This window comes from Colletes latitarsis, chromosome 12 (genome assembly GCF_051014445.1).
Source record: "Colletes latitarsis isolate SP2378_abdomen chromosome 12, iyColLati1, whole genome shotgun sequence".
Classification (NCBI taxonomy): Eukaryota; Metazoa; Arthropoda; class Insecta; order Hymenoptera; family Colletidae; genus Colletes; species Colletes latitarsis.
Genome location: NC_135145.1, coordinates 18,452,508 through 18,478,312, shown reverse-complemented (window position 1 = coordinate 18,478,312; position 25,805 = coordinate 18,452,508). Strand labels below are relative to the sequence as shown.

General features: G+C 34.7%; 1 protein-coding gene across 17 annotated transcripts in view; it reads left to right on the top strand.

Moving 5' to 3' along the window:
- The window catches only part of LOC143348816 (serine/threonine-protein kinase MARK2), a 294,206-nt gene that overhangs the window by 203,000 nt on the left and 65,401 nt on the right, over positions 1 to 25,805 (top strand). For 11 of the 17 annotated variants that reach the window (XM_076779449.1, XM_076779447.1, XM_076779446.1 and 8 more), the window contains exon 2: positions 23,529 to 24,299. The exons of 4 other annotated variants lie outside the window; for them this stretch is intronic. In XM_076779449.1, the coding sequence (XP_076635564.1) occupies positions 23,680 to 24,299 (620 nt within the window). In that variant the 5' untranslated portion in view covers positions 23,529 to 23,679. Of the gene's footprint in view, positions 1 to 2,792; positions 3,275 to 3,323; positions 3,438 to 23,528; positions 24,300 to 25,805 lie in introns of those variants that run through there. 2 more of the 17 variants (XM_076779444.1, XM_076779443.1) reach the window with 2 other exon arrangements.

Below are 25,805 nucleotides of genomic sequence, written 5' to 3'. Positions count from 1 at the left end.
ACAGTGAACGCGTTAAACGATTTTTCAACCGTCAACACGTTCACTGTCTATGACCCGTATATGGGTCATATTACCGCGCCATTGGATACGCCGTCGAGAGACCCGGACAGTGAACGTGTTGACGGTTGAAAAATCGTTTAACGCGTTCACTGTCTATGACCCGTATATGGGTCATGTCGCCACGTTAGTGGATACGCCGTCTAGAGATCGGACAGTGAACGCGTTAAACGATTTTTCAACCGTCAACACGTTCACTGTCTATGACCCGTATATGGGTCATGTCACCACGTTATTGGATACGCCATCTAGAGACCAGACAGTGAACGCGTTAAACGATTTTTCAACCGTTAACACAGTTCACTGTCTATGACCCGTATATAGGTCGTAGCACCATGCGTTTGGATACGCCGTCGAGAGACCGGACAGTGGACGCGTTAGTAAATTTAATTTGGTCCAGAGACACTTTCCAATAATGTTTTAAACATAACGAGACGTTTTTTTATTTATTTATTTATAACGTGGGACGAAAACTTTCGATTTTACGATTATTTGCATTGGCATGCATTTTGACGAAATTATTTGTTTGCTGAGGAACGTTTTTATATCATGTTAACATGTTCACTGTCCGTGACCCGTGTACGGGTCATATCGCCATACTTTTGGATACGCCGTCTAGAGACCGGACAGTGAACGCGTTAAACGATTTTCCAACCGTGTCAACACGTTCAATGTCTATGACCCGTATATGGGTCATATCACCACGTTATTGGATGCACCGTCTAGAGACCGGACAGTGAACGCGTTAATACTTCTCGAAAATTCTTAAACCTTCGCAGATTCAAACATTCTTACTTTCATCATAGTCATGAAAACCTGAAACCCTTAAAACTATCCATCGTACACAAAATTGCACAAATTTTATTCGCAGACTTCCATTTATTTGTATTTGTATACAAATTCAAAATATTTTCTTTTCTTCTAAAAGGGTGTCTCAAAAAAATTTTCCTCGAACAGGCGCTGAAAATAAGATTTTAAAAAAATTTTTTCGAAATATTTCGAAATTTTGTTGGGAAATCTAGGGAATTCACGATCACTGGTGCGCACGCTTCGCGAGGAGGCATGTACTTCGCAAGAACGTCGAGAAAATTGGAGGAACGCGTGCATTTCGATCGTGGGACTCGTCGAAAGGTGAAAAATATTTCCCCCGACCGATATTCCGCGAGGCACAATGGCGGCGGTGAAAACGCGCGCGAGATTCGAGCGAGAATCGAAAGCCCGTGGAATCGACGGTGGGAGCTGCGACGAGATCGGGACGTCGATCGACGCTAATCTCTTCTGCTCGTCCGTCGCGTGGGATCTCGACGGAAGGTCGAGATTGTTTGCTTCAATCTGACGTTCCCTCGATTTCACCAGACGAACGCTTCCCCCGACAAATCACCAACAAAACAGGATTCTTTCCACGAAAACTAAAAAAAAAAATAATTCAGTAATATAATATCGTTGAGGAAAAAATCAAAAAAGTTCCGGGCGTCGATTATTTTTAAAAATTGTTAACTTTTAAATTCACGTAATAATCTTGTCTCGCGTATCGATGCAGTGATTCTCGGTGGCGATGTTTTGCAACGGTCCAACGTTAATGTTCGATGTTTACATAATAGATAGCTAAGACCTCGACTCGAAATACGCCATTAGCTAGGTAAATCGCGATTTTTCCGACGAGAGCACCGCTTGACATCGATTTTGAAGCGAGCTTCCAGATGACAGCGCTTGAACTTTTCTTATTTTGCTCGAAAGCGCGTAAACAACGTTCCAATTAATCATCCGTCGCTCGAGTCTTCGTAAATAATTCGATAACGTCGGGGCAAGGAACGATTATTAAAAAACGGTGATTATATTACCAAAAAGAGCAGCGTTCGCTCTTTGTCATCTAAAAATTACAATATTTTAAGAAACATCGATACTTCCCCTACTGTGACAAGTAATGGAACAAGTTGAAACATGCATATTTATCGCGCCGATACAAATCGAAAAGTCCCTTGCCATTTTGCAATTCGAGGCATTCTTTTCGAGATACAAGCGGTACAAGTTTTTACGGCGTGAGAACGCCACGGACGCGAGTTTCACGCGTGTGTGTGCGCCGCGTGCGTGAGCAGGTGCGCGATCAGCTGGCCCGGGCATAAATAGCGAAGCCGCGCATGCGCGTACTCACACGCACTAGGACCACGTGTCCGGTGGCGTTCTCACGCGTAAAAAAACTCGAACTCGCGTCTCGAAAACGGAAGCCTTGAACTGCAAAATGGTAAGGGACTTCTCGATTTCTGCTAGCACGAATTTGCATTTTCCGGCTTGCATGACCAGTTTGTTTGCCTCTTTGGGCACAAATTCTTAATAAAAACGCGTTAATAACGCGAACGTAACCTAAAATATCTTTCAGAGGTTATACATATAACATAAGACACGTTTCTCTCGAATTACAGTACGTTAAAGGCGATAGTAGCCGGGAAATGTGAAAATTTGGGGCTCACGACGTGGGGCCCCGGTCGACGGGGGGCACGGGCCTGCTATCGGCACTTGCACTTTGAGCTCGCGGTACGATAGGCGCTTGGGGTGGGGCGGGGCGGGGCAAGGCGAAGGCGAGACGGCTAGTTGCTCGGAGACCCGTGAGTCACGGAACGCGGCTTTCGCCGGTCGCGCGCAGTTGATCACAGTCGGCGTTGTAGCGACTCCGGTGGAAGCGGATTTTTTTTGTTGTAATATCGCGTCGATCGCCCGGCGTCGACCGGAACCGACGCGCACGGCCCTGGGCGACGACGCGCCGCACGGCGCGCTCCGTCGACCGGATGCGATCACGGCGAGATCGGGCGGCGCAGACGGCTCGACGCAGAAATCAGTTTCAGTGGCGGCGCGTCGCTTCGTCCGCGCATCGACGATCGTGCGCGTGCGTCCGCTTGCACGCGAGCAGTGTCGTTCCTCGTGCCCAGAACGCGCGAAACGCGAAACGAACTCGCACACGTTGAGTTTTTCCGTTCGTACGGTGAACGCGTCGCCAGAAAACAGTGCAAACGTGACAGTGAAGTGCAAGTGCTAAAGGGGGAAAACTGGTCGCGAGCAACGAGCGCGAACGTCGCGCCACCAGTCGCGACACGCCACAGACGGTGGTTCTTAACCTCTTTAACCGCGCTCGTCGCTGCCAGCGTTGGTCTTTTTTTCCCCCCCGTGGACGAAATGATTTCCGACGCAACTGCGAGACAGACGCCGACCCACGAGATAACTCGTTAGTTGTGTTGCCTCTATTTATTCGGTGCTCCGCGAGTGCACGCTTTTCGATACTCCGAGCAGCCCGTTGCGATTTGTTTGCTCGTAGGTGGCGTGCAGTGACAGATCGTCCGACTACGAGGATGACTCGTAGCGTGGCAGGTCGATGCGTTATGCTTACGGTACAGTTTAGAACAGTGATAGCAAAATTGGATTGTGTATTGATTCCAGCACGCTGAATATTTTCATGTGAAATAATCGTTTAAATGATCAGTGCGCGTTAGATCTGCGTACGTGAGTACCAGACGTCAGAACGTCGTGACAAGCGTCTCGCCTGACATTTCTAATTATAGCGTGCAATACGTTCCAAATTTGCCATCATCGTTTTGAAAGACACGATTCTTAATGTTTCTTTTTTGGGGCTCGTAGCGCAGTGATCGAATCGAACCTGGTACAATCGTTAATCGCGAATGGATCTAGTAAGAATTTTCGATACCAAAAGAAGTAAAAATTTATTTACTCTCGTGCCAAATATTTGTAGCACAGTGTTGCCAGCTTCACGGTACGGTGGTCAAGAATCACTGGGCTGCGCGAATCTTTTGTCGATCCGATTGGATGCGCTCCGGATACCGTGCGAAATTGACGCGTTTAACGCGAGTCTACCGAGGTTTTGTTGGGGCTGGGACGAAAATATTTGTTCGTTCTTTTCGTGTTCAAACATTCGAGTACTCCGGTGGATCGAATGTACGACGAATGCAATTCGATTATCTGAATATTCTATATTGCATTTCTATTTTTATAGATGAATAATTAATCTGATTACATTTTTCGGCCGTTGGCAGCCTCGAACGATCACACGTGATATTGTACTCTACCCATACACTAATATCAGATACAAATTGCTATATTTGTATATACAGGGTGTTTCTCCCTGGGAAAAATTTTAATAGGGAATTCTAGAGGTCAAAATAAGACGAAAATCAAGAATTTTTTTTTCGAAAATACGCAAGATTTCGGGGGTATGTCCATTCACCAAAAATAATTGCAATTGACCCCCGCAACTAGAAATAATTTTTCCAGAACGATTTGAAATTTTTTTTTTCGGTCGAAAAATTTCACACCTTTTCGAATTTTTTTCTAGAAAATGGATAGGATTTCGGGGGTATGTCTATTCACCAAAAATGATTGTAATTGACCCCTGCAACTGGAAATATTTTTTCCAGAACGATTTGAAATTTTTTTTTTTCGTCGAAAAATTTAGGCATTTAATAAGATTTTTGGTAAAGAATTTTTTTCTCGAAAGTGGATAGGATTTTGAGGGTATTTGTAATGACCAAAAATGATTGTAATTGACCCATGCAACTGGAAATATTTTTTCCAGAATGATTTGAAATTTTTTTTTTCGTTGAAAAATTTAGGCATTTAATTAGATTTTCGGTAAAGAATTTTTTTTTCGAAAGTGCGTAGGATTTCGGGGGTATGTGTAATGACCAAAAATGATCGAAATTGACCCCCTCAATCGAAAATAATTTTTTTAGAATAATTTGGAAAATTTTTTTTTCCGGTCGAAAAATTTCAGACCTTTTCGAATTTTTTTCTAGAAAATGGATAGGATTTTGGGGGTATGTCTATTCACCAAAAATAATTGTAATTGACCCCCGCAACTGGAAATAATTTTTCTAGAACGATTTGAAATTTTTTTTTTTCGTCGAAAAATTTACGCATTTAATTAGATTTTTGGTAAAGAATTTTTTTCTCGAAAGTGGATAGGATTTTGGGGGTATGTGTAATGACCAAAAATGATTGTAATTGTCCCCCGCAATCGAAAATAATTTTTTTAGAATAATTTGGAAAATTCTTTTTTCCGGTCGAAAAATTTCACACCTTTTCGAATTTTTTTTCTCGAAAGTGGGTAGGATTTCGATGGTATGACTCATGACCAAAAACGATTGTAATTGACTAATGCAACTGGAAATAATTTTTTTAGAATAATTTGGAAAATTTTTTTTCCGGTCGAAAAATTTCACATCTTTTCGAATTTTTTTCTAGAAAATGGGTAGGATTTCGGGGGTATGTCTATTCACCAAAAATAATTGCAATTAACCCCCGCAATTGGCAATAATTTTTCCAGAATGATTCGAAATTTTTTTTTTCCGTCGAAAAATTTAGGCATTTGGATTTTCAGTAAAGAATTTTTTTCTCAAAAGTGCGTAGGATTTCGGGGGTATGTGTAATGACCAAAAATGATTGTAATTGAACCCCCTATCGAAAATAATTTTTTTAGAATAATTTGAAAAATTTTTTTTCCGTCGAAAAATTTCACACATTTTCGAATTTTTTTCTCAAAAGTGGGTAGGATTTCGATGGTATGACTCATGACCAAAAATGATTGTAATTGACCCCTGCAACTGGAAATATTTTTTCCAGAACGATTTGAAATTTTTTTTTTTCTTTGAAAAATTTAGGCATTTAATTAGATTTTCGGTAAAGAATTTTTTTCTCGAAAGTGCGTAGGATTTCGGGGGTATATGTAATGACCAAAAATGATCGTAATTGACCCCCGCAATCGAAAATAATTTTTTTAGAATAATTTGACAAATTTTTTTTTTTCGTCGAAAAATTTCACACTTTTCGAATTTTTTTCTAGAAAATGGGTAGGATTTCGGGGGTATGTCTATTCACCAAAAATAATTGCAATTAACCCCCGCAATTGGCAATAATTTTTCCAGAATGATTCGAAATTTTTTTTTTCCGTCGAAAAATTTAGGCATTTGGATTTTCAGTAAAGAATTTTTTTCTCAAAAGTGCGTAGGATTTCGGGGGTATGTGTAATGACCAAAAATGATCATAATTGACCCCTGCAACCGAAAATAATTTTTCTAGAATGATTTGAAATTCTTTTTTTCCGGTCGAAAAATTTCACACCTTTTCGAATTTTTTTCTAGAAAGTGGATAGGATTTCGGGGGTATGTCTATTCACCAAAAATAATTGCAATTGACTTCTGCAACCGAAAATAATTTTTCCAGAACGATTTGAAATTTTCGAATTTAATTGTTAATAACTTTTAAACGTAGCCTCCATCAACAAATTGGTATTCTTGATTTTCGTCTTATTTTCGTCTCTAGAATCCTTCATTAAAATTTTCCCCAGGGAACACCCTATATTTATACATTTTCGAAGTTAATCACAGTCGATTACAGTTATAATTGGTTATGTGATCAATTATATTAACTGTAATTTTATGGACTGTATTTTGTAATCATTAATTGTGACAAGCATAGAAAATCGTTCGCATAATTCAACTTTTTCATATATTTGGTATAAATTTATTTATAAGAATTGTATGAAAAAGATGTACGAATGTGTGAATGATTAATTGCTATTGCTCACTGACTATTACAACTAAATTTACATAATTGTAACTTACTTACAATTTTAAGTGCTGTTGATAAAAACTAATCAAAGATTTTATTTATGCTATCGATTACCAATTACGTTTGTAATTGTTTTTGCTTATCGTTAATTCGATTACGTGTTGCTCGACGCTGATTTATATAGACGAGGATTATTAATCATCTTCCAAGAATTATCGGTTGCACCGATTCATCGGTATGCCTAACGCGAATCAACCGATGACCATATATAATATTTAAATGCATCGCCAGTATCCTCGTTATTTAAATAACGCAGTCGTACGAATGCCTTCTTGGAAAAAATTGCAACAAACATTATTGCAAGAGCAATAAATTTGTTTTATTAGCTATTTTCAATCAACTTTGCCAAGCAAAATCGAATTAGCAAGAAGTAATAATTACTAAACAGATCCCAGGAATAATTAGAGTTTAGTACAATATTACCTGAGGAAAAAAAAAATTATTTCTATTTACAATAATTCTACATAAATTTTATATAACGTTATACCAAAGGGTTTGAGACGTTTATTATGAAACGATCTAAGCTAGTTTACGTTTAAAATTTCTATTTTCTTTACGATAGTTACTAGATTCGATTAGTCCCAGCCCTAGTCTCTGTCGAAGGCGACGCGTGCGCAGCCATCGCGCGCAGCCGTCGAAAATGGCGCTGCGCGCGTATCCTTGGACGCGTTGCTTATCCGTGGCAGAAGAGATAAGGTGCGCGGCGATCGGGGAATCGAAGGACGGTGACGCGCCGGGTGGGTTAAAGAGAATCGGTGTGTCGTCATTGGACTCGTTTCCCGACTTCGAGAACGACGCTGGAAAGAGAGGGGGGTGGAAGAAGTTGGGCCGTGTCGCGGAATAGAACAGTCGGAATGGAAAATAAGAGTTAACGGTTTATATAAGTTGCGCGTAATTCCACGGTTACGACTCCTGCCCGGGAATGGCTCGCGGCTAATTAGTACTCTCGCGGTCTCGTGGCTATATCGTGTAGGTTAATTCAATTCCGCGGAACTGTTTGCTTGTTTGCTCGAACGAATCCGCCGCGACGCGAATCCACGGAGATCTTTCCAAACGGAATATCTGGTCTGTCGGTTGGAAGATAGGGGGGGATGGCGGGAGGATGGAGGGGGGGGGGGGGGTAATAGAGTCGACGGCCGCGATAATGTCTGCAGCAAGGTAAATTAGTTATTCGCGATCGATTATCGCAAATTGATATCTGAACGAATACGTTCGGCTCGTATCCGCTCGACAGTCTCCGTATTAATTAGAAATTACACGCGCCGGGACCGCCTTGGATCGAACGACGATTAGCCACCGAAACGGGCGTGTCGAAGCCGTTTCGGAGTCTAGGGAATTTTTATTTTTAGGTTGCGCGATATTCTTAATTTTTGTGTATGTTTTTTGTTTGTTTTGAGGAATTTTTGTTTTTAGGTTACACGGTCTTCTCAATTTTTGAGTTTTTTTTATTTATTTTGGGGAATTTTTATTTTTAGGTTACACGATTTTCTCAATTTTGGAATATTTTTTATTTATATTAGAGAATTTATATTTTTAGATTTCACGGTCTTAATTTTGGAGTATTTTTTATTTATTGTAGGGAATTTTAATTTTTAGGTTACACGACTTTATCAATTTTTGGAGTATTTTTTATTCATTTTAGGGGATTTTAATTTTTAGATTTCACAGTCTTCTCAAGTTTTGACTATATTTTATTTATTTTGGAGACCATTAATTTTTAGGTTATTTGATATTCTCAATTTTGAAGTATTTTTTATTTATTTTGGGGAATTTTTATTCTTAGGTCACACGAGCTTCTCAATTTTAGAATATTTTTTATTTACATTAGAGAATTTTAATTTTTAGATTTCACGGTCTTCTCAATTTTAGAGTACGTTTTATTTATTTTAGGGAATTTTAATGGTTAGCTTATGTGATATTTTCAGTTTTAGTGTTTTTTATTTATTTTGGGGAATTTTTTGTTTAGATTTCACGATCTCTCAATTTTGGATTATTTTTTATTTATTTTAGGGAATTTTGATTTTTAGGTTATGTGATATTCTCAATTTCAGAATATCTTCTATTTATTTTGGGGAATTTTCATTCTTAGGTTACACGATTTTCTCAATTTTAGAATATTTTTTATTTATTTTAGGGAATTTTCATTCTTAGGTTACACGATTTTCTCAATTTTAGAATATTTTTTATTTATTTTAGGGAATTTTGATTTTTAGGTTATGTGATATTCTCAATTTCAGAATATCTTTTATTTATTTTGTGGAATTTTCATTCTTAGATTACACGTTTTTCTCAATTTTAGAATATTTTTTATTTATTTTAGGGAATTTTGATTTTTAGGTTATGTGATATTCTCAATTTCAGAATATCTTCTATTTATTTTGGGGAATTTTCATTCTTAGGTTACACGATTTTCTCAATTTTGGAATATTTTTTATTTATTTTAGGGAATTTTGATTTTTAGGTTATGTGATATTTTCAATTTCAGAATATCTTTTATTTATTTTGGAGAATTTTCATTCTTACATTACACGTTTTTCTCAATTTTAGAATATTTTTTATTTATATTAGAGAATTCTCATTTTTAGATTTCACGGTGTTAATTTTGGATTATTTTTTATTTATTTTAGGGAATTTTGATTTGTAGATTACACGATTTTTTCAATTTTAGAGTATTTTTTATTTATTTTAGGGGATTTTAATTTTTAAATTTCACGGTCTTCTCGAGTTTAGAATATTTTTTATTTATTTTGAAAAATATTAATTTTTAAGTTAATGATCTTCTCAATTTTGGAATATTTTCTATTTATTTTAGAGAATTTTAATTGTTAGGTTATGTGATATTCTCAATTTTAGATTATTTTTTATTTATTTTAGGGAATTTTCATTCTTAGATTGCACGGTCTTCTCAATTTTAGAGTATATTTCATTTATTTTAGGGAATTTTAATTTTCCGATTTTACGGTCTCTATTTTGAATTATTTGTTATTTATTTTAGACAATTTTAATTTTTAGGTTACACGATCTTCTCAATCTTGAGTATTTTAGAGAATTTTAAGTTTTAAATTTCATGTTTTTCTTAATTTTATGGTATTTTTTATTTATCTTGATTTATTTTAGGGAATTTTAATTTTTAGATTCCATCGTCTCAATTTTAGATGTATTTTTTATTTATTTTAGGGAATTCGAATTTTAAAATTCCACAATCTTGTTTCAATTTTTGGGTATTTTTTATTCATTTTGATTTATTTTAGGGAATTTCAATCACTAAATTTCACAATCTTCTCAATTTTAAAGTATTTTTTATTTATCCGCATTCGACAATTCTTTAGCGCACACGGTATCAATTACTCGTAAAAACTGCAAACGAATATGCGTGCAAAGTTCGAAATCACCGTGTCCGACAGTTTTCCACGTAAAGAAATTTCAAATACCGCTTTCTGGAACTCCAAGCTAGTCCCTCGATCAACGCAAAAAAAAAAAAAGAAAAACGTTTTATCGAGCACGGGATGCCTGGTGCACGTTTCAACGGAGGTTTTAATTACGGATTCAGCGAGGAAACTCGAATCGAACCGCCCATCCGACGGACCATTATTCCCTGGTCGGTTAAAAAAGTACGGGAAGTATGTAATTGAAACGACTCGGTTTCTACGTTACGCGCCTAGTTCCTGAAACGATCTCGAGTCACTCTGCGAAAATTGCTCTTTGGAACGATTCGAAAAATCCAACATCAAACCTTCATCGAAATTCATCTTAATTTTGTACTCAATTTTTTTCTAATAATTTTATTTTTTATAATAAAATTAATTTGACCTGCAATCTTCAAATCTATAGTTGCAATTAGTTATAATTACAACTATAATTGCAATTAACTAAATAATAAACAACAATAAAGTTACAATTACAATTTCTGAAACCAGGATAGACACTTTTTTTTAATAATTTTTTTTTTGGTTAATAAATTTAATTTGTTCTGGAATCTTCAAATCTATAGTTGCAATTAGTTATATCAGTCATTTCTTACAATTTTTCAAATAGGATACACTTTTTTTTTAATAAGTTCTTTTTGTTAATAAAATTAATTTATTCGGGAATCTTCAAATCTGTAGTTGCAATTAGTTATAATTATATCAGTCATTTTTTAAAATTTCTCAAACCAGGATAGACACTTTTTTTATTTTTAATAAGTTCTTTTTGTTAATAAAATTAATTTGTTTTGGAATCTTCAGATCTATAGTTGCAATTAGTTATAATTATATCAGTCATTTTTTAAAATTCCTCAAACCAGGATAGACACTTTTTTTTTTAATAATTTTTTTTTTGGTTAATAAAATTAATTTGTTCTGGAATCTTCAAATCTATAGTTGCAATTAGTTATAATTACAACTATAATTACAATTAACTAAATAATAAACAACAATAAAGTTACAATTACAATTTCTGAAACCAGGATAGACACTTTTTTTTAATAATTTTTTTTTGGTTAATAAAATTAATTTGTTCTAGAATCTTCAAATCTATAGTTGCAATTAGTTATATCAGTCATTTCTTACAATTTTTCAAACCAGGATACACTTTTTTTTTAATAAGTTCTTTTTGTTAATAAAATTAATTTATTCGGGAATCTTCAAATCTATAGTTGCAATTAGTTATAATTATATCAGTCATTTTTTTAAATTCCTCAAACCAGGATAGACACTTTTTTTTAATAATTTTTTTTTGGTTAATAAATTTAATTTGTTCTGCAATCTTCAAATCTATAGTTGCAATTAGTTATAATTATATCAGTCATTTTTTTAAATTCCTCAAATCTGGATAGACACTTTTTTAATAACTTTTTTTTGGTTAATAAAATTAATTTGTTCTGGAATCTTCAAATCTATAGTTGCAATTAGTTATAATTACAACTATAATTACAATTAACTAAATAATAAACAACAATAAAGTTACAATTACAATTTCTGAAACCAGGATAGACACTTTTTTTTAATAATTTTCTTTTGTTAATAAAATTAATTTGTTCTGTAATTTTCAAATCTATAGTTGCAATTAGTTATAATTACAACTATAATTGCAATTAACTAAATAATAAATAACAATAAAGTTACAATTACAATTTCTCAAACCAGGATAGACATTTTTGTTTTTAATAATTTCTTTTTGTTAATAAAATTAATTTGTTTTGGAATCTTCAAATCTATAGTTGCAATTAGTTATAATTATATCAGTCATTTTTTACAATTTCTGAAACCAGGATAGACACGGTTGAAACTATGCAAAAATAGTTCGAGGTCACCCAGTGGAAAGAAATAATGAATAAAAGATAAGCCTCTCAATGAAAATTGCAGGTTCAAATTATGCAATGGAAGTATGTTTCGCGTTCGAGCGAATAAAAACTGTCGAACGACTGTTTTGGTAGCGTAAACGGGTAAATAAATCTTCTCCGCGGTTTGTCGTTCTTCTCTCGCCTCGATTTGATTGTCGCGTCTCCGTTAATCGGTCGTTCGCTCCGACGACTTTCGCGCGCTATTTGTCGCGCCACCTTCGCGGAAAGATGCAAAACGTCGCTTGGTTAGTTGCACGCGAGAAAAGAATTCATTAAAATAATCATTAGGACCTCCAAAACGGAAACACTGTAACGAACAACGCGTCGTATTGTTAGACATATCTTCTTTAATTTCTGTGTAATCTTACAAGAAAAAGACACTATTTTACTACAATTTTAATGTATTTTTTCAGAATGATAGGAGAGTTATCTATTTTTGTATATGTAAAATATTAGGTTAGGTACTCGACACTTTTTAGAATATAAATAATCAAAGTTGGACAATTATAAGGTTATGTTTGTATGAACTACTATTAGGTTAGATTTGTATGAACTATTATTAGGTTAGGTTTGTATGAACTACTATTAGGTTAGGTTTGTGTGAACTACTATTAGGTTATGTTTGTATAAACTACTATTAGGTTATGTTTGTATGAATCACTATTAGGTTATGTTTGTATGAATCACTATTAGGTTAGGTTTGTATGAACTACTATTATGTTAGGTTTGTATAAACTACTATTAGGTTAGGTTTGTATAAACTACTATTAGGTTAGGTTTGTATAAACTACTATTAGGTTATGTTTCTATAAACTACTATTAGGTTAGGTTTGTATGAACCACTATTAGGTTATGTTTGTATAAACTACTACTAGGTTAGGTTTGTATGAACCACTATTGGGTTAGGTTTGTATGAACTACTATTAGGTTAGGTTTGTATGAACCACTATTAGGTTATGTTTGTTCATAATAACATTCATAAGGATGTGTTGTAAAATTTAATATTAATTCAGTGCATAAGCTTTGTGTATTTTTGTAGTAGAAGAAAATATGTACCCAAGTAGAAGTTAATTGATATTCTAATAATGTAGTAATTAAAATAATAATGCCTTTTAGTCTATATAAAATATTAGGTTAGATGCTCAACACTTTTTAAAATATAAATAATCAAAGTGGGACAATTATAAGGTTATGATGGAATAAACTACTATTAGGTTAGGTTTGTATAAGGATTTGCTGTAAAATTGAATATTCATTCAGTTGGTAAATTTTTTTGTGTTTTTGTAGCAGAGTAGAGGTTAATTGATGTTAAATAATATAGCAATTAAGATAATTGACATATGTATATGTATTTTACGTATCTATTACATAATATACACAAAGACGTTTGAAGTGAATTAATATTCAGTTTAATAAGACATTCTATGAATTGTTGATGGAATTATACAGAACTAACCTATAATTATAATATCTACATCTTGTATTTTACAGATCTATTTTCTAATATACACAGAAACGTTTGAATTGAATTAATATTCCATTTTATGAGACATTCTATAAATATTTGATAAGGTTATACAGAATTAATTTATAATTGTTCCACGTTAATTACTTATATTTTGTAAAGTGTTTAGTATATCTAGTATTTTATACAAGTGTTTAGCCAACCCTGAGAAAAATTTTAATGGGGAATTCTAGAGGCCCAAATAAGACGAAAATAAAGAATATCAATTTGTTGATAGAGGCTTCGTTAAAAAGTTATTAACAATTACATTCGAAAATTTCAAATCATACTAAAAATTTATATTTAGTTACGGGGGTTAATTACAATTATTTTTGGTCATTACACATACCCCCAAAATCCTACCCACTTTTTAGAAAAAAATTCGAGAAGGTATAAAATTTTTCGACGAAAAAAAAAAATTTCAAATCATTTTGGAAAAATTATTTTCGGTTGTGGGGGTCAATTACAATAATTTTTGGTCATTACACATACTCCCGAAATCCCACCCACTTTTTAGAAAAAAATTCGAGGTGTAAAATTTTTCGACGAAAAAAAAAAATTTCAAATCATTTTGGAAAAATTATTTTCGGTTGTGGGAGTCAATTACAATAATTTTTGGTGAATATACATACCCCCGAAATCCTACGCACTTTCAAGAAAAAAATTCTTTACCGAAAATCTAATTAAATGCCTAAATTTCTCGACGGAAAATAAAAAAATTCAAATCGTTTTGGAAAAATTATTTTCAGTTGTAGGGATCAATTACAATAATTTTCGGTGAATAGACATATCCCCGAAATCTTGCGCATTTTCGAGAAAAAAATTCAAATAAATGGACAAATTGCCGTTCTACAACCGCAACTTCGAACGTTAATAACTTTTTAACGAAGCCTCCATCAACAAATTGGTATTCTTGATTTTCGTCTTATTTTGGCCTCTAGAATCCCCCATTAAAATTTTTCCCACGGTTGGCCGAACACCCTGTTTAGACCTAACCTACAATTATTTAATTACTTGTATCTTAAAAACTATCGAATATCTACACCTAATATTTTGCATACCCCAACAGAGGTCACTTTACTATCATTCTACAAAAGCACGTTAAAATCGATGACTAACAGTTCGAGTCTTTTGTTAGTTGCCAACTTACCAGCAGCATGCAATACATGTGGTTTCAAAGAACCACGAAGGACAACTTTTCTTCACAAAACTATCTCCGTGCACCACCAATGCACAACCAACTCGAAAGAAAGCGATGTAGAAGCATTCTGCGGGCATTATTCTTCCTCGTTCTTTTCTTTCCCCTACACGATGGAACGCGAGCACTTGTGAGCGTCCCCGATAACCGCGTATCTTATCCTATCGTCGATTACAGAATCGCTCGTAAAGATTGTTTTTTCGTCGTGGCAGAAACAAAATTTCGAAGAAGATACGGCCTTATTTGGAACGATCGATTTTCACGGAACTCGAATGATTATCTGATTTTTGTATCTATTTTAGTTTTTTTTTTTTATCACTAGAACTATCGACAATTATAGTGAACTTATTTCTACCAACATTAGAAATTACAAAATCAAAATTAAAACGATAGTTACTCGAACAAAATATATATTACAATGGAGATAAATGTTTATTCATTTTTTTATAAAAAAAATCACGATAAATGTGCAAAAATTCAATCTAGTAAATTTTTTACAAATTTCATTAGGAATTACAAATGAATTATTTTGAATACTTTCATAATTTTGGTGTTGAATTCCAATCTGCAATAAATAATAATTTCGAATATATATTATCTGATTTTTGTATCTATTTTAGTTTTTTTTTTATCACTAGAACTATCGACAATTATAGTGAACTTACTTCTACCAACATTAGAAATTACAAAATCAAAATTAAAACGATAGTTACTCGAACAAAATATATAATGCAATGGAGATAAATGTTTATTCATTCTCTTATAAAAAATCACGATAAATGTGCAAAAATTCAACCTAGTAAATTTGTTACAAATTTCATTAGAAATTACAAATGAATTATTTTGAATACTTTCATAATTTGGTGTTGAATTCCAATCTGCAATAAATAATAATTTCGAATATATATTATCTGATTTTTGTATCGTTTTAGTTTTTTTTTTTGTTACTAGAAATATCGACAATTATAGTAAACTTATTTCTACCAAAATAATTAAAACGATAGTTACTTGAAAAAAATGTACAGTGCAATGGAGATAAATGTTTATTCATTTTAATTTATTTTTCACACTAGACAAATTTCAAAATGGTCATTTGCTTTAAATTCCTGTCTCCAGTAATAACGTTAAAGATAACTTCCGGTTTCTCTAAGCTTTCTAAATTCCCCTCAAGATACAATTAATTAATTAAAAACAATATACATCATACATATAATAAAATAAATTTCAATCGAGAAAGTCGAGCGAAAATAATACCAAAACAAAGAAAATTTCTGGACCACCCTAGTGCATCGTTGCGCCGCCATTTTGGTCCGCGTAAGAATTTTGTCCATCTCGGGGCGATTCCCAGAGTCGCTGGCCGCGCTCCAACGTACCGGCGCGTTTCTAATTTTGCTCGACTCGCGCGCGAAAGAATAATCGCGGAGAACATTCGTCCGCGATAAAAGACGCGTTCCCAGTCGAAACTTTCGCCGCAGCTCCGATCAACGATCGCGGGAATCGATTAAGAACGGACGTCCTTCGGAAAAATTCGCGGGTCTCGAGACGGAGCGGCCCGGAGATAATGTTCTGACGTGACAGCCACTCGAACGGAGTTGTAAAGCCAATCCGTAGATACGCGTTGATATTGCTGGTTGATAAACGGACCAACAGCACGCGTTTCGTTTAATCCGGTTCTATTCATGGCGCGTGCACGCCATTTCTTACGTTTCTCGTAATATTTAATTCTTTGAAATTATTAATGGCAGATTTTAGAAGTCGATTTGACGGGCGCTAGATTGCGTGATTGAAGATGTAGGAAGTCGTAAATATTAGCGATTTGGGTTAAATTTTATTTAGAATATTCTGAAAGAAATTTTAAAGAAAAAGTACGTTTTAATCTGATCGTCAACGTGACTTTCGGTGGAAGATGAATTTTCGTATTTTTGAGTATTATAAATTATAAACATTATTTTAAGAGTATGGCTACTTAACTATCTCTTGCAAAATGAGATTGATGAGATTCTGCCGAAGAAAACGAGTACAAACACGACACCATTCAAATTTTTGTGAATTTTTGAGAATTTTTCAAAAATGAGTTTACGTAAGTCAAAATTAAAAGTAGTCGGAACGAGGTCGTGTTTGGACTCATTTTTATTGGAAGAATCACACTAATATATTGATGATACTCTCATGAGAATACAAGTACAAATTTTTAATTTCATTACTGGATAATATTGCATGTAACGTACGTATTTTATTACTCTCATCTGGAGAAATTGTCACACTTGAGTCTTTTATCTTCACGACACTATTACCGATGTATTGGCAGGATTCTCGCGATGAAAACGAGTCCAAACACGACACCATTCGGACAACTTTTAATTATACACAATTGAGAATTTTTCAAAAACGAGTTTGCGTAAGTCAAAATTAAAAGTAGTCCGAACCAGGTCGTGTTTGGACTCATATTCATCGGGAGAACCTCCCCAATACATTGATAATACTCTCATTACATTTCAATCTGATCGTCAACGTGACTTTCAATAAAAGTTGAATTTTCGTATTTAAAATTATTAAACTTGGTTCAACCAAAGAGTGTTATATAACTTAAATGTACGATTCGGTAACGATCTCTTGCAAAATTAACTTGGCAGGATTCTCGCGATGAAAACGAGTCCAAATACGACATCATTCGGACAATTTTGAATTATACACAATTGAGAATTTTTCAAAAATGATTTGGATAAGTCAAAATTAAAAATAGTCCGAACCAGGTCGTGTTTGGACTCATTTTCATCGGGAGAATCTCACCAATATAATAGTAACACTCTCACTACATTTCAATCTGACTGTCAACGTGACTTTCAGTAAAAGTTTAATTATCAAATTTAAAATTATAAACGCTAGATTTAGAAATTAACGAGAATTTCAATGCTTAAAGTTATGGAACTCGTAAATATTGGCAATTTGTATTAAATTTTATATTTATGCTATATGAATTTATATTCTAAAAGAAGTTTAAAATAAAAATCATATTTTGATCTGATCGTTAACGTGTAACTTTCAGTAAAAGTTTAATTTTCGTATTTAAAATTATTACACTTGGCACGACCAGAGAGTGTTTTATAACTTAAGAGTACGATTCGGTAACAATCTCTTGTAAAATGAAATTGACGAGAATTTCCCGATGAAAACGAGTCCAAACACGACACCTTTCGAACAATTTTTAATTTCACATAATTTAGAATTTTTCAAAAATAGTTTCAGTGCGTTAAAATTAAAAGTAGTCCAAACCAGGTCGTGTTTGGGCTCATTTTCATCGGGAGAATCTCGCCAGTACAATGATAATACTCTCACAATGATACAAATATAAAAGTTTGAAAAAATGATCGGCTAGTAAATAAGCATAGGTGGGAAAGAATCACTTTTCTCTTTTATCTTCACGACACTATTACCAATATATTGGCGAGATTCTCCCGATGAAAATGAGTCCAAACACGATACCTTTCGAACAATTTTTAATTTCACATAATTTAGAATTTTTCAAAAATAGTTCGAGTAAGTCAAAATTAAAAGTAGTCCGAACCAGGTCGTGTTTGGACTCATTTTCATCAGAAAAATCTCACTAATACATTGACGATACTCTCACAAGGATATAAGTATAAAAACGTTTAATATCATTAACAAGTGACATTCAACGTCACGTACGTATCTTATCGCTCTCGTCTAGAAAAATCGTTGGCTAGTAAATAAACATAGGTGTGGACGAAATACTTAGCTCTGTTATCTTTACAACAGTATTTCTAATGTATTGGCGAGATTCTCCCGATGAAAACGAGTCCAAACACGGCACCATTCGGACAATTTTTAATTACACGTAATTTGAAATTTTTCAAAAATAATTTGAGTAAGTCAAAATTAAAAGTAGTCCGAACCAGGTCGTGTTTGGACTCATTTTCATCGGGAGAATCTCACCAATACAATAGTAACACTCTCACCACATTTTAATCTGACCATCAACCTGACTTTCACTAAAAGTTAATACAAAATATATACTACAAAAATAGTCTTAAAAATAAACGTTTCGATCTTTGTATCAGCCCTCCACGAGTAACACAAGAACAGATTTTAGAATTCATTTTTAACACTTTAATTAATTGAATAATTAATTTAATAAGATCTTTATTTAATGATCCTATCAATAAGACGTAACAATTCTAATCGCGAGTTCTTTATTAATTTCTTTTCTGTGCCAATTCATAACTTCCTACAGTCTATTATCCGTGGCCCATAATTTACATTACCATAATGAAATATACAAATTTATACACAAAAAGTAGTACTAAAACTGTTCACAAAACGTGAATTAAGTCGTCGACGGATATATTTTTCTCCCGATCGAGATTTCCGCGACACGGTCGCCGGAACCCGGGTTCTGAGTTAGGTGTAAACGCTATCGCTTATCAGCATCTACCACTGATAACAGGCCGACGAAGTCGAGTTGGCCGGTCGCTTATCGTCGCCGGGGAAATGGACCCAGTTCAGTGTGGTCGTTCGCGAGCAACCTTTCGCTACTGGTTCTCCTCGTCTTCGCGTTGGATTTTTCCGCCATTGAAATCCACCCTTCCGTCGATAACGGAATATCTTCGAAACAATACAGGAACTTTCGTCATCCTCGATCGCGGTACGATAAGAAATTTTAATCCGTCGATCGAGAAGCTTCTCTCGTCCTCGTTTCACGCGATTATCGGTTGCACGTTGCGCAAGTTTCTCTATGGTCCTCCGTGGCTCGTTGCAGTTAGGAAAAGTTCACGTTACGAAAGTGTAAGCATGAAGTGTGGCCGAAACAACGGGGCAAAATGGTTGTTCGATCGATGACTCACCAGAGGGAGCGTTTCGCGATGGAAATCGGTTTCCCTTGAATTTTGATCGATTTTTATTTTTAGTCCATACTCGTGCACGGGTGTTTTTTTTTTTTTTTTAGAAAGATGGTTGAAAACTTTGGAATTCAAGTGTAAATTATTTGCTGTTATCGAGCAAACAGCGTGCACGTTTCTTTTGGATTCTCATGCTGCGATAATTTATGACTAAGTCTTGGATTTTCTTGGCGAACAAGACCACTCTGATAACGGATCGAATCGGCCGTTTTGTTCGATGGAACGATCCGTAATTTTTTACCAATTAAGAGATTAATTCGATCGAGCGTCGCGGTAATAGGAGAATTGAAATGCAGGAAGTGTCTTGTTTCTTGCGTTCTGTAGTTTTGCCCGTTTCGAGTCGAGTAATCTCTCCATGGAGAGATTGCCTTCGGACAATTTGCTCGAGTTCTTATTACGGCGATAATAACGGGAATATAAACTAATTAAAGATTGATAAAGGTAAAAGGCTCTGCAAATATTAAATAAATAACTTTCTTAATAGTTTCACTTTACTGTTCGCTACTAAAAGTGGTTAATCAACGTGGACAAAATAACAATCACTTTCGGTGTTAATAAAATTTTTTTAACAATAAATATTTCATCGTCTCTTCTAGACAATACTGGAATATCTTTCTGATACATCTACGGTTCGTTGGTACGATTTTTATCGCGTCGAAACCGCCTTGACCCACATGTGGGCCACTGGACAGTGTACGTGTTGGTGAGCAGTAATTATATTTTAAAAATATCAGTTAATCGTGGAATTAGCGATGATCGAAAGAAACTGACTTTTCATTCATTAAAACGGTTGTAATAGGAGCTTAACTACTTTAGAAAAAAGAAAAATTGTAAATTTCGGTGTTTATAAAAGTTTTTTAACAATAAATATTTCATCGTCTCTTCTAGACAATACTGGAGTATCTTTCTGATACATCTACGGTTCGATTTTTATCGAGTCGAAACCGCCTTGACCCACATGCGGGTCACTGGACAGTGTACGAGTTAGTGAACAGTAATAATATTTTTAAAATATCAGTTAATCGTGGAATTATCGACGATCGAAAGAAACTGACTTTTCAATTCATTAAAACGGTTGTAATAAAAGTTTAACTACTTTAGAGAAAGAAAGAAAAATTGTCAATTTCGGTGTTTATACAATTTTTTTAACAATAAATATTTCATCGTCTCTTCTAGACAATACTGGAGTATCTTTCTGATACATCTACGGTTCGATTTTTATCGAGTCGAAACCGCCTTGACCCACATGCGGGTCACTGGACAGTGTACGTGTTGGTGAACAGTAATTATATTTTAAAAATATCAGTTAATCGTAGAATTATCGATGATCGAATGAAACTGACTTTTCAATTCATTGAAACAGTTATAATAGGAGCGTAACTACTTTCGAAAAAGAAAGAAAAATTGTTCAGCATTTTGAAATTTGAAATTTATTTATCAGTTGCGAAGAAATGTCAAAGAAAATTATTGAAAAATATTTTTATTTTGAAAAATATTGTCATTACATAGATTTATAACGTTTCATTAATTAAATTGAATACTCTAAAGCGCTATAAAACGAATGAACACACTTGAAATCCTCGTATCTTGTACTTCCCTATCGTAAGCAATTAATAGACACCGATAACTACTATTGTTGCAATAGGAAATTGTTTAACGTGAAAAGATCGTTAAGCATTCTTTTTTTTTTATTCGGTCTATTCGACGTTATAAATAAAGTTTTCAACTATTTATCGAAAACAACCGTGCACGCAGATGGAAAAGTTTAGACGACAATGGGCTCGATCTAGCGACGATCGAGGCTCGATCACGCGCATGCGTTATCGTTTGGCGCGACGTATGCGGTCACATCGCGATATCGTTGCACGTTTTTTCTTTCGTCGGTCACTCGTATCCGTGAGAACTCATCAACCACGATGATCGTACTTTTCCAGAGTTTTATTGAGTTCTGATAGCGTTCCCGACTGGCGTCTAGCAAAATACATTATTGCAAAATACAATTTGTCAAATTCGAATTTTGTAAAATTTGTTAAATTTTAATACGAGTTATGTCAAATTTGAATTTTGTAAAATTTAATAAATTTGAATTCATAAAATTCGATAAATTTCAATTCGTATCATTTGTCAAATTTGAATTTGTACAATTTGTTAAATTTTACTACGTGAAATGTCAAATTTGAATTTTTAAGATTTATCAAACTTGAGTTTGTAAAATTTGACTAATTTTAATTGTGAAAATTAGAATCGCGATTAAAATGCAGTATAATTTTTCCTAATTAAATCAAATTTTATAGTAGATTATTTACTTGCACTCAGTGGGGAGGGGGAGGGGGGAATTTTAGCAAAATTGAGTGACTTTCCATCCATGCATAATGGTGCACTGGCCTTCTAAAGTTATTCTTAACAGTTGCTCCAGTTTCAGTAGCCCCCATTTGTGTGAAATTATTTCTACCCGGTTATTTGAAATCATCTTTCCCCGGTTAAGTGAAATAAATCTTTCTTCAGACGTACAAACTAATTTTTTCAGTGGTTGTTCGAGAAATTGGACCTCCACCTTCCTCAGTTTCAAGAAAAATGACATTAGAATTTAAATTACATATTTTTGAATCATGTTAACGGCAAAATTTACAAGTATTACGGTTTAGGGATGTGTCAGCTCATCATTTACGTGAAATTATTTCTACCCGGTTATCTGAAATCATCTTTCCCCGGTTAAGTGAAATAAGTCTTCTTTTGGACGTAATTTTTTCAGGGATTGTGCGAGAAATTGGACCTCCACTTTCCTCAGTTTCAAGAAAAATGACATTAGAATTTAAATTACATATTTTTGAATCATGTTAACGGAAAAATTTACAAGTATTACGGTTTAGGGATGTGTCAGCTCATCATTTACGTGAAATTATTTCTACCCGCTTATATGAAATCATCTTTCCCCGGTTAAGTGAAATAAATCTTTCTTCAGACGTACAAAATAATTTTTTCAGTGGTTGTTCGAGAAATTGGACCTCCACCTTCCTCAATTTCAAGAAAAGTGACATTAGAATTTAAATTACATATTTTTGAATCATGCTAACGGCAAAATTTACAAGTATTACGGTTTAGGGATGTGTCAGCTCATCATTTACGTGAAATTATTTCTACCCGGTTATTTGAAATCATCTTTCCCCGGTTAAGTGAAATAAGTCTTTCTCTGGTCGTGCAAAATAATTTTTATAAATTATAGCGTAACAAATAGAAATATTCAATAGTTGAGTGGCGTACTTATTTTGTAATATTCTTAATGGCAACAACATTATTAAAATATATATAAGAGTTTTAAAAATACGTTGTAGGATTGAACCGCCGGTCACCGGTGACCACCATAGCAAATACCAATTACTTAAATACGAAATTCACAATTAAATAAGAGTATGAAAACTCACCTAAATTCTATTCGTTTAATAATCGTGAGAATTTCTCAAAATCTCATAAATCACATCTACCATTTCGTTGATAGAAAAAAATAAAACATGCTCGACAAGAGGATGAATTTGATTTGCAAAAATTTGAATTCGCGTCTAGATCGATTCGCCGATAGATCCCCCTCCCCCACCCAAAAAAAAATCGCTTGTTCGCGATCCAAGGCGGTCCCTCGAGCCAAACACGAGCTTTGATCGCAACGTGCCCGCCTCAATTCCGAGGAAAGCTTTTCTCTCGCGAAATGTGCCTACGTATGCGCGTCGCTGCTTCCTGCTTGTCGATAATTCTATGTAATTGTTTTGCCAAACGCGAGATGGCCAGTCGTGTCTCGTTCCACGGTTTAAGGGTTAAATGTGAACGCTGAAACAGTGATGATCGTTCGAGGATCGACGGGGAGCGCGGGCATCCATAACGAAAGGACGCATGTTTTTCTGACAGAAATCCGAGCCTACGGCCTGACGACGTCCGTTCCGCTGTCCCGATGAATCGATGTTGAGGGATCGTAGACGACCGTACGAACGTTTAAACGAGGTAGCGAGAGGGAGCACGTTCGTCTTTCAGCGAAAGCGCGCGCGAAAGTGTCTCGGTCATGGACGATCGCGAGAGCCCTTTCTCTCGGACGCAACCGAGCAGAAGTTCGATTCGAAGGAGCGCCGCGACGGACGGGCAGCAGCAGCAGCAGCAGCAGCGCCATATCGCGCAGCGGCAGACCAAGGAAGCTGGTCCCAGATCGCCGAGAAGGTTAGGCCCTCCTGCCTTGGAGAATTTGAAACAGTGGGAACTCGTGGAGGGCGATCGTGGATTGAAAGTGGTGGAGAAGAGGAATCTCGGGAGTAATCGAGTCAGTATCGTCGAACGAACGACGCCCACTGTCCAAAGGAAGGCGAACGTCGCGATCGACCCGAGCTTCCAAGAGAAGGTAAAGGCCTTTAAGGATTCGAAGATCATCCAGCCGATCGCCATGTCCGCGGAGGACACCAGCGCACCGATCAGCCTCGATCTGATCCTCAACAAACAGGAAGGCCCCGCGGTGGAGAGCACCGACATGCTCCAGAGATTGGAGCTGCAGGTCAAGGCCATCGAAATGGGCACGCTCGCGGCCAGAACGCGACAGCTGGAGGACAGCTCGGATTTCGAGCCGGAAAAACAGCTTCGATACAGAGAGCACGAGGATCTCCTTCGAAACGTGACGGACGACGAGGCCGAGGGGTAACATTTTCTCGACTCTGATCATACGAATCTGTCGCGCGTGTTCGCAAAACTCACGAATATAGCCCCATCGCGTAGGAGGACCCATCTATTGATTCACAATTTTTTTTTTTTTTTTTTCAATTTTTCGATTTCATTCGTTATTGATACAATTTAAAATTCGATATAAGTTCGTTTGAGGCCAAGAATTTTAGTTTTTATTTTTTTTGTGATTACTCGCTACAATATTCCCTAGGACGACCCTTCTATTGATTTACAATTCTTTTTTTTTTCAATTTTTCGATTTCGTTCGTTGATGATAAAATTTTAAACTCGATATAAGTTCGTTTGAGGCCAAGAATTTTCGTTTTTATTTTTGTTGTGATTACTCGCTAAAATATTCCCTAGAACGACCCATCTATTGACTTACAATTTGTTTTTTTTCTTTTTTTTCAATTTTTCGGTTTCATTCGTTGATGATAAAATTTCAAACTCGATATAAGTTGGTTTGAGGCCAAGAATTTTAGTTTTTATGGTAATTACTCGTTAAATTCCCTAGGACGACCCATCTATTGATTTAGAATTTTTTTTTCAATATTTCGATTTCATTCGTTGTTGATACAATTTTAAACTCGATATAAGCTCGTTTGAGGCCAAGAATTTTAGTTTTTATTTTTATGGTAATTACTCGATAAATTCCCTAGGACGACCCATCTATTGATTTAGAATTTTGTTTTTTTTTTTCAATTTTTCGATTTCATTCGTTATTGATACAATTTTAAACTCGATATAAGCTCGTTTGAGGCCAAGAATTTTTGTTTTTATTTTTATGGCAATTACTCGTTAAATTCCCTAGGACGACCCATCTATTGATTTACAATTTCTTTTTTCAATCTTTCGATTTCATTCGTTGTTGATACAATTTTAAACGCGATATAAGTTCGTTTGAGGCCAAGAATTTTTGTTTTTATTTTTATGGTAATTGCTCGTTAAATTCCCTAGGACGACCCATCTATTGATTTAGAATTTTTTTTTTCTATCTTTCGATTTCATTCGTGGATGATAAAATTTCAAACTCGATATAAGTTCGTTTGAGGCCAAGAATTTTAATTTTTATTTTTATGGTAATTACTCGTTAAATTCCCTAGGACGACCCATCTATTGAATTAGAATTTTGTTTTTTTTTTTCAATTTTTCGATTTCATTTGTTGATGATAAAATTTTAAACTCGATATAAGTTCGTTTGAGGCCAGGAATTTTAGTTTTTATTTTTGTTGTGATTCCTCGTTAAATTCCCTAGGACGACCCATCTATTGACTTACAATTTTTTCTTTTTTCTTTAATTTTTCGATTTCATTCGTTTATGATAAAATTTTAAATTCTATATAAGTTCATTTGAGGCCAAGAATTTTCGTTTTTATTTTTATTGTAATTACTCGTTAAATTCCCTAGGACGACCCATCTATTGATTTAGAATTTTTTTTTCTATCTTTCGATTTCATTCGTTGATGATACAATTTGAAACTC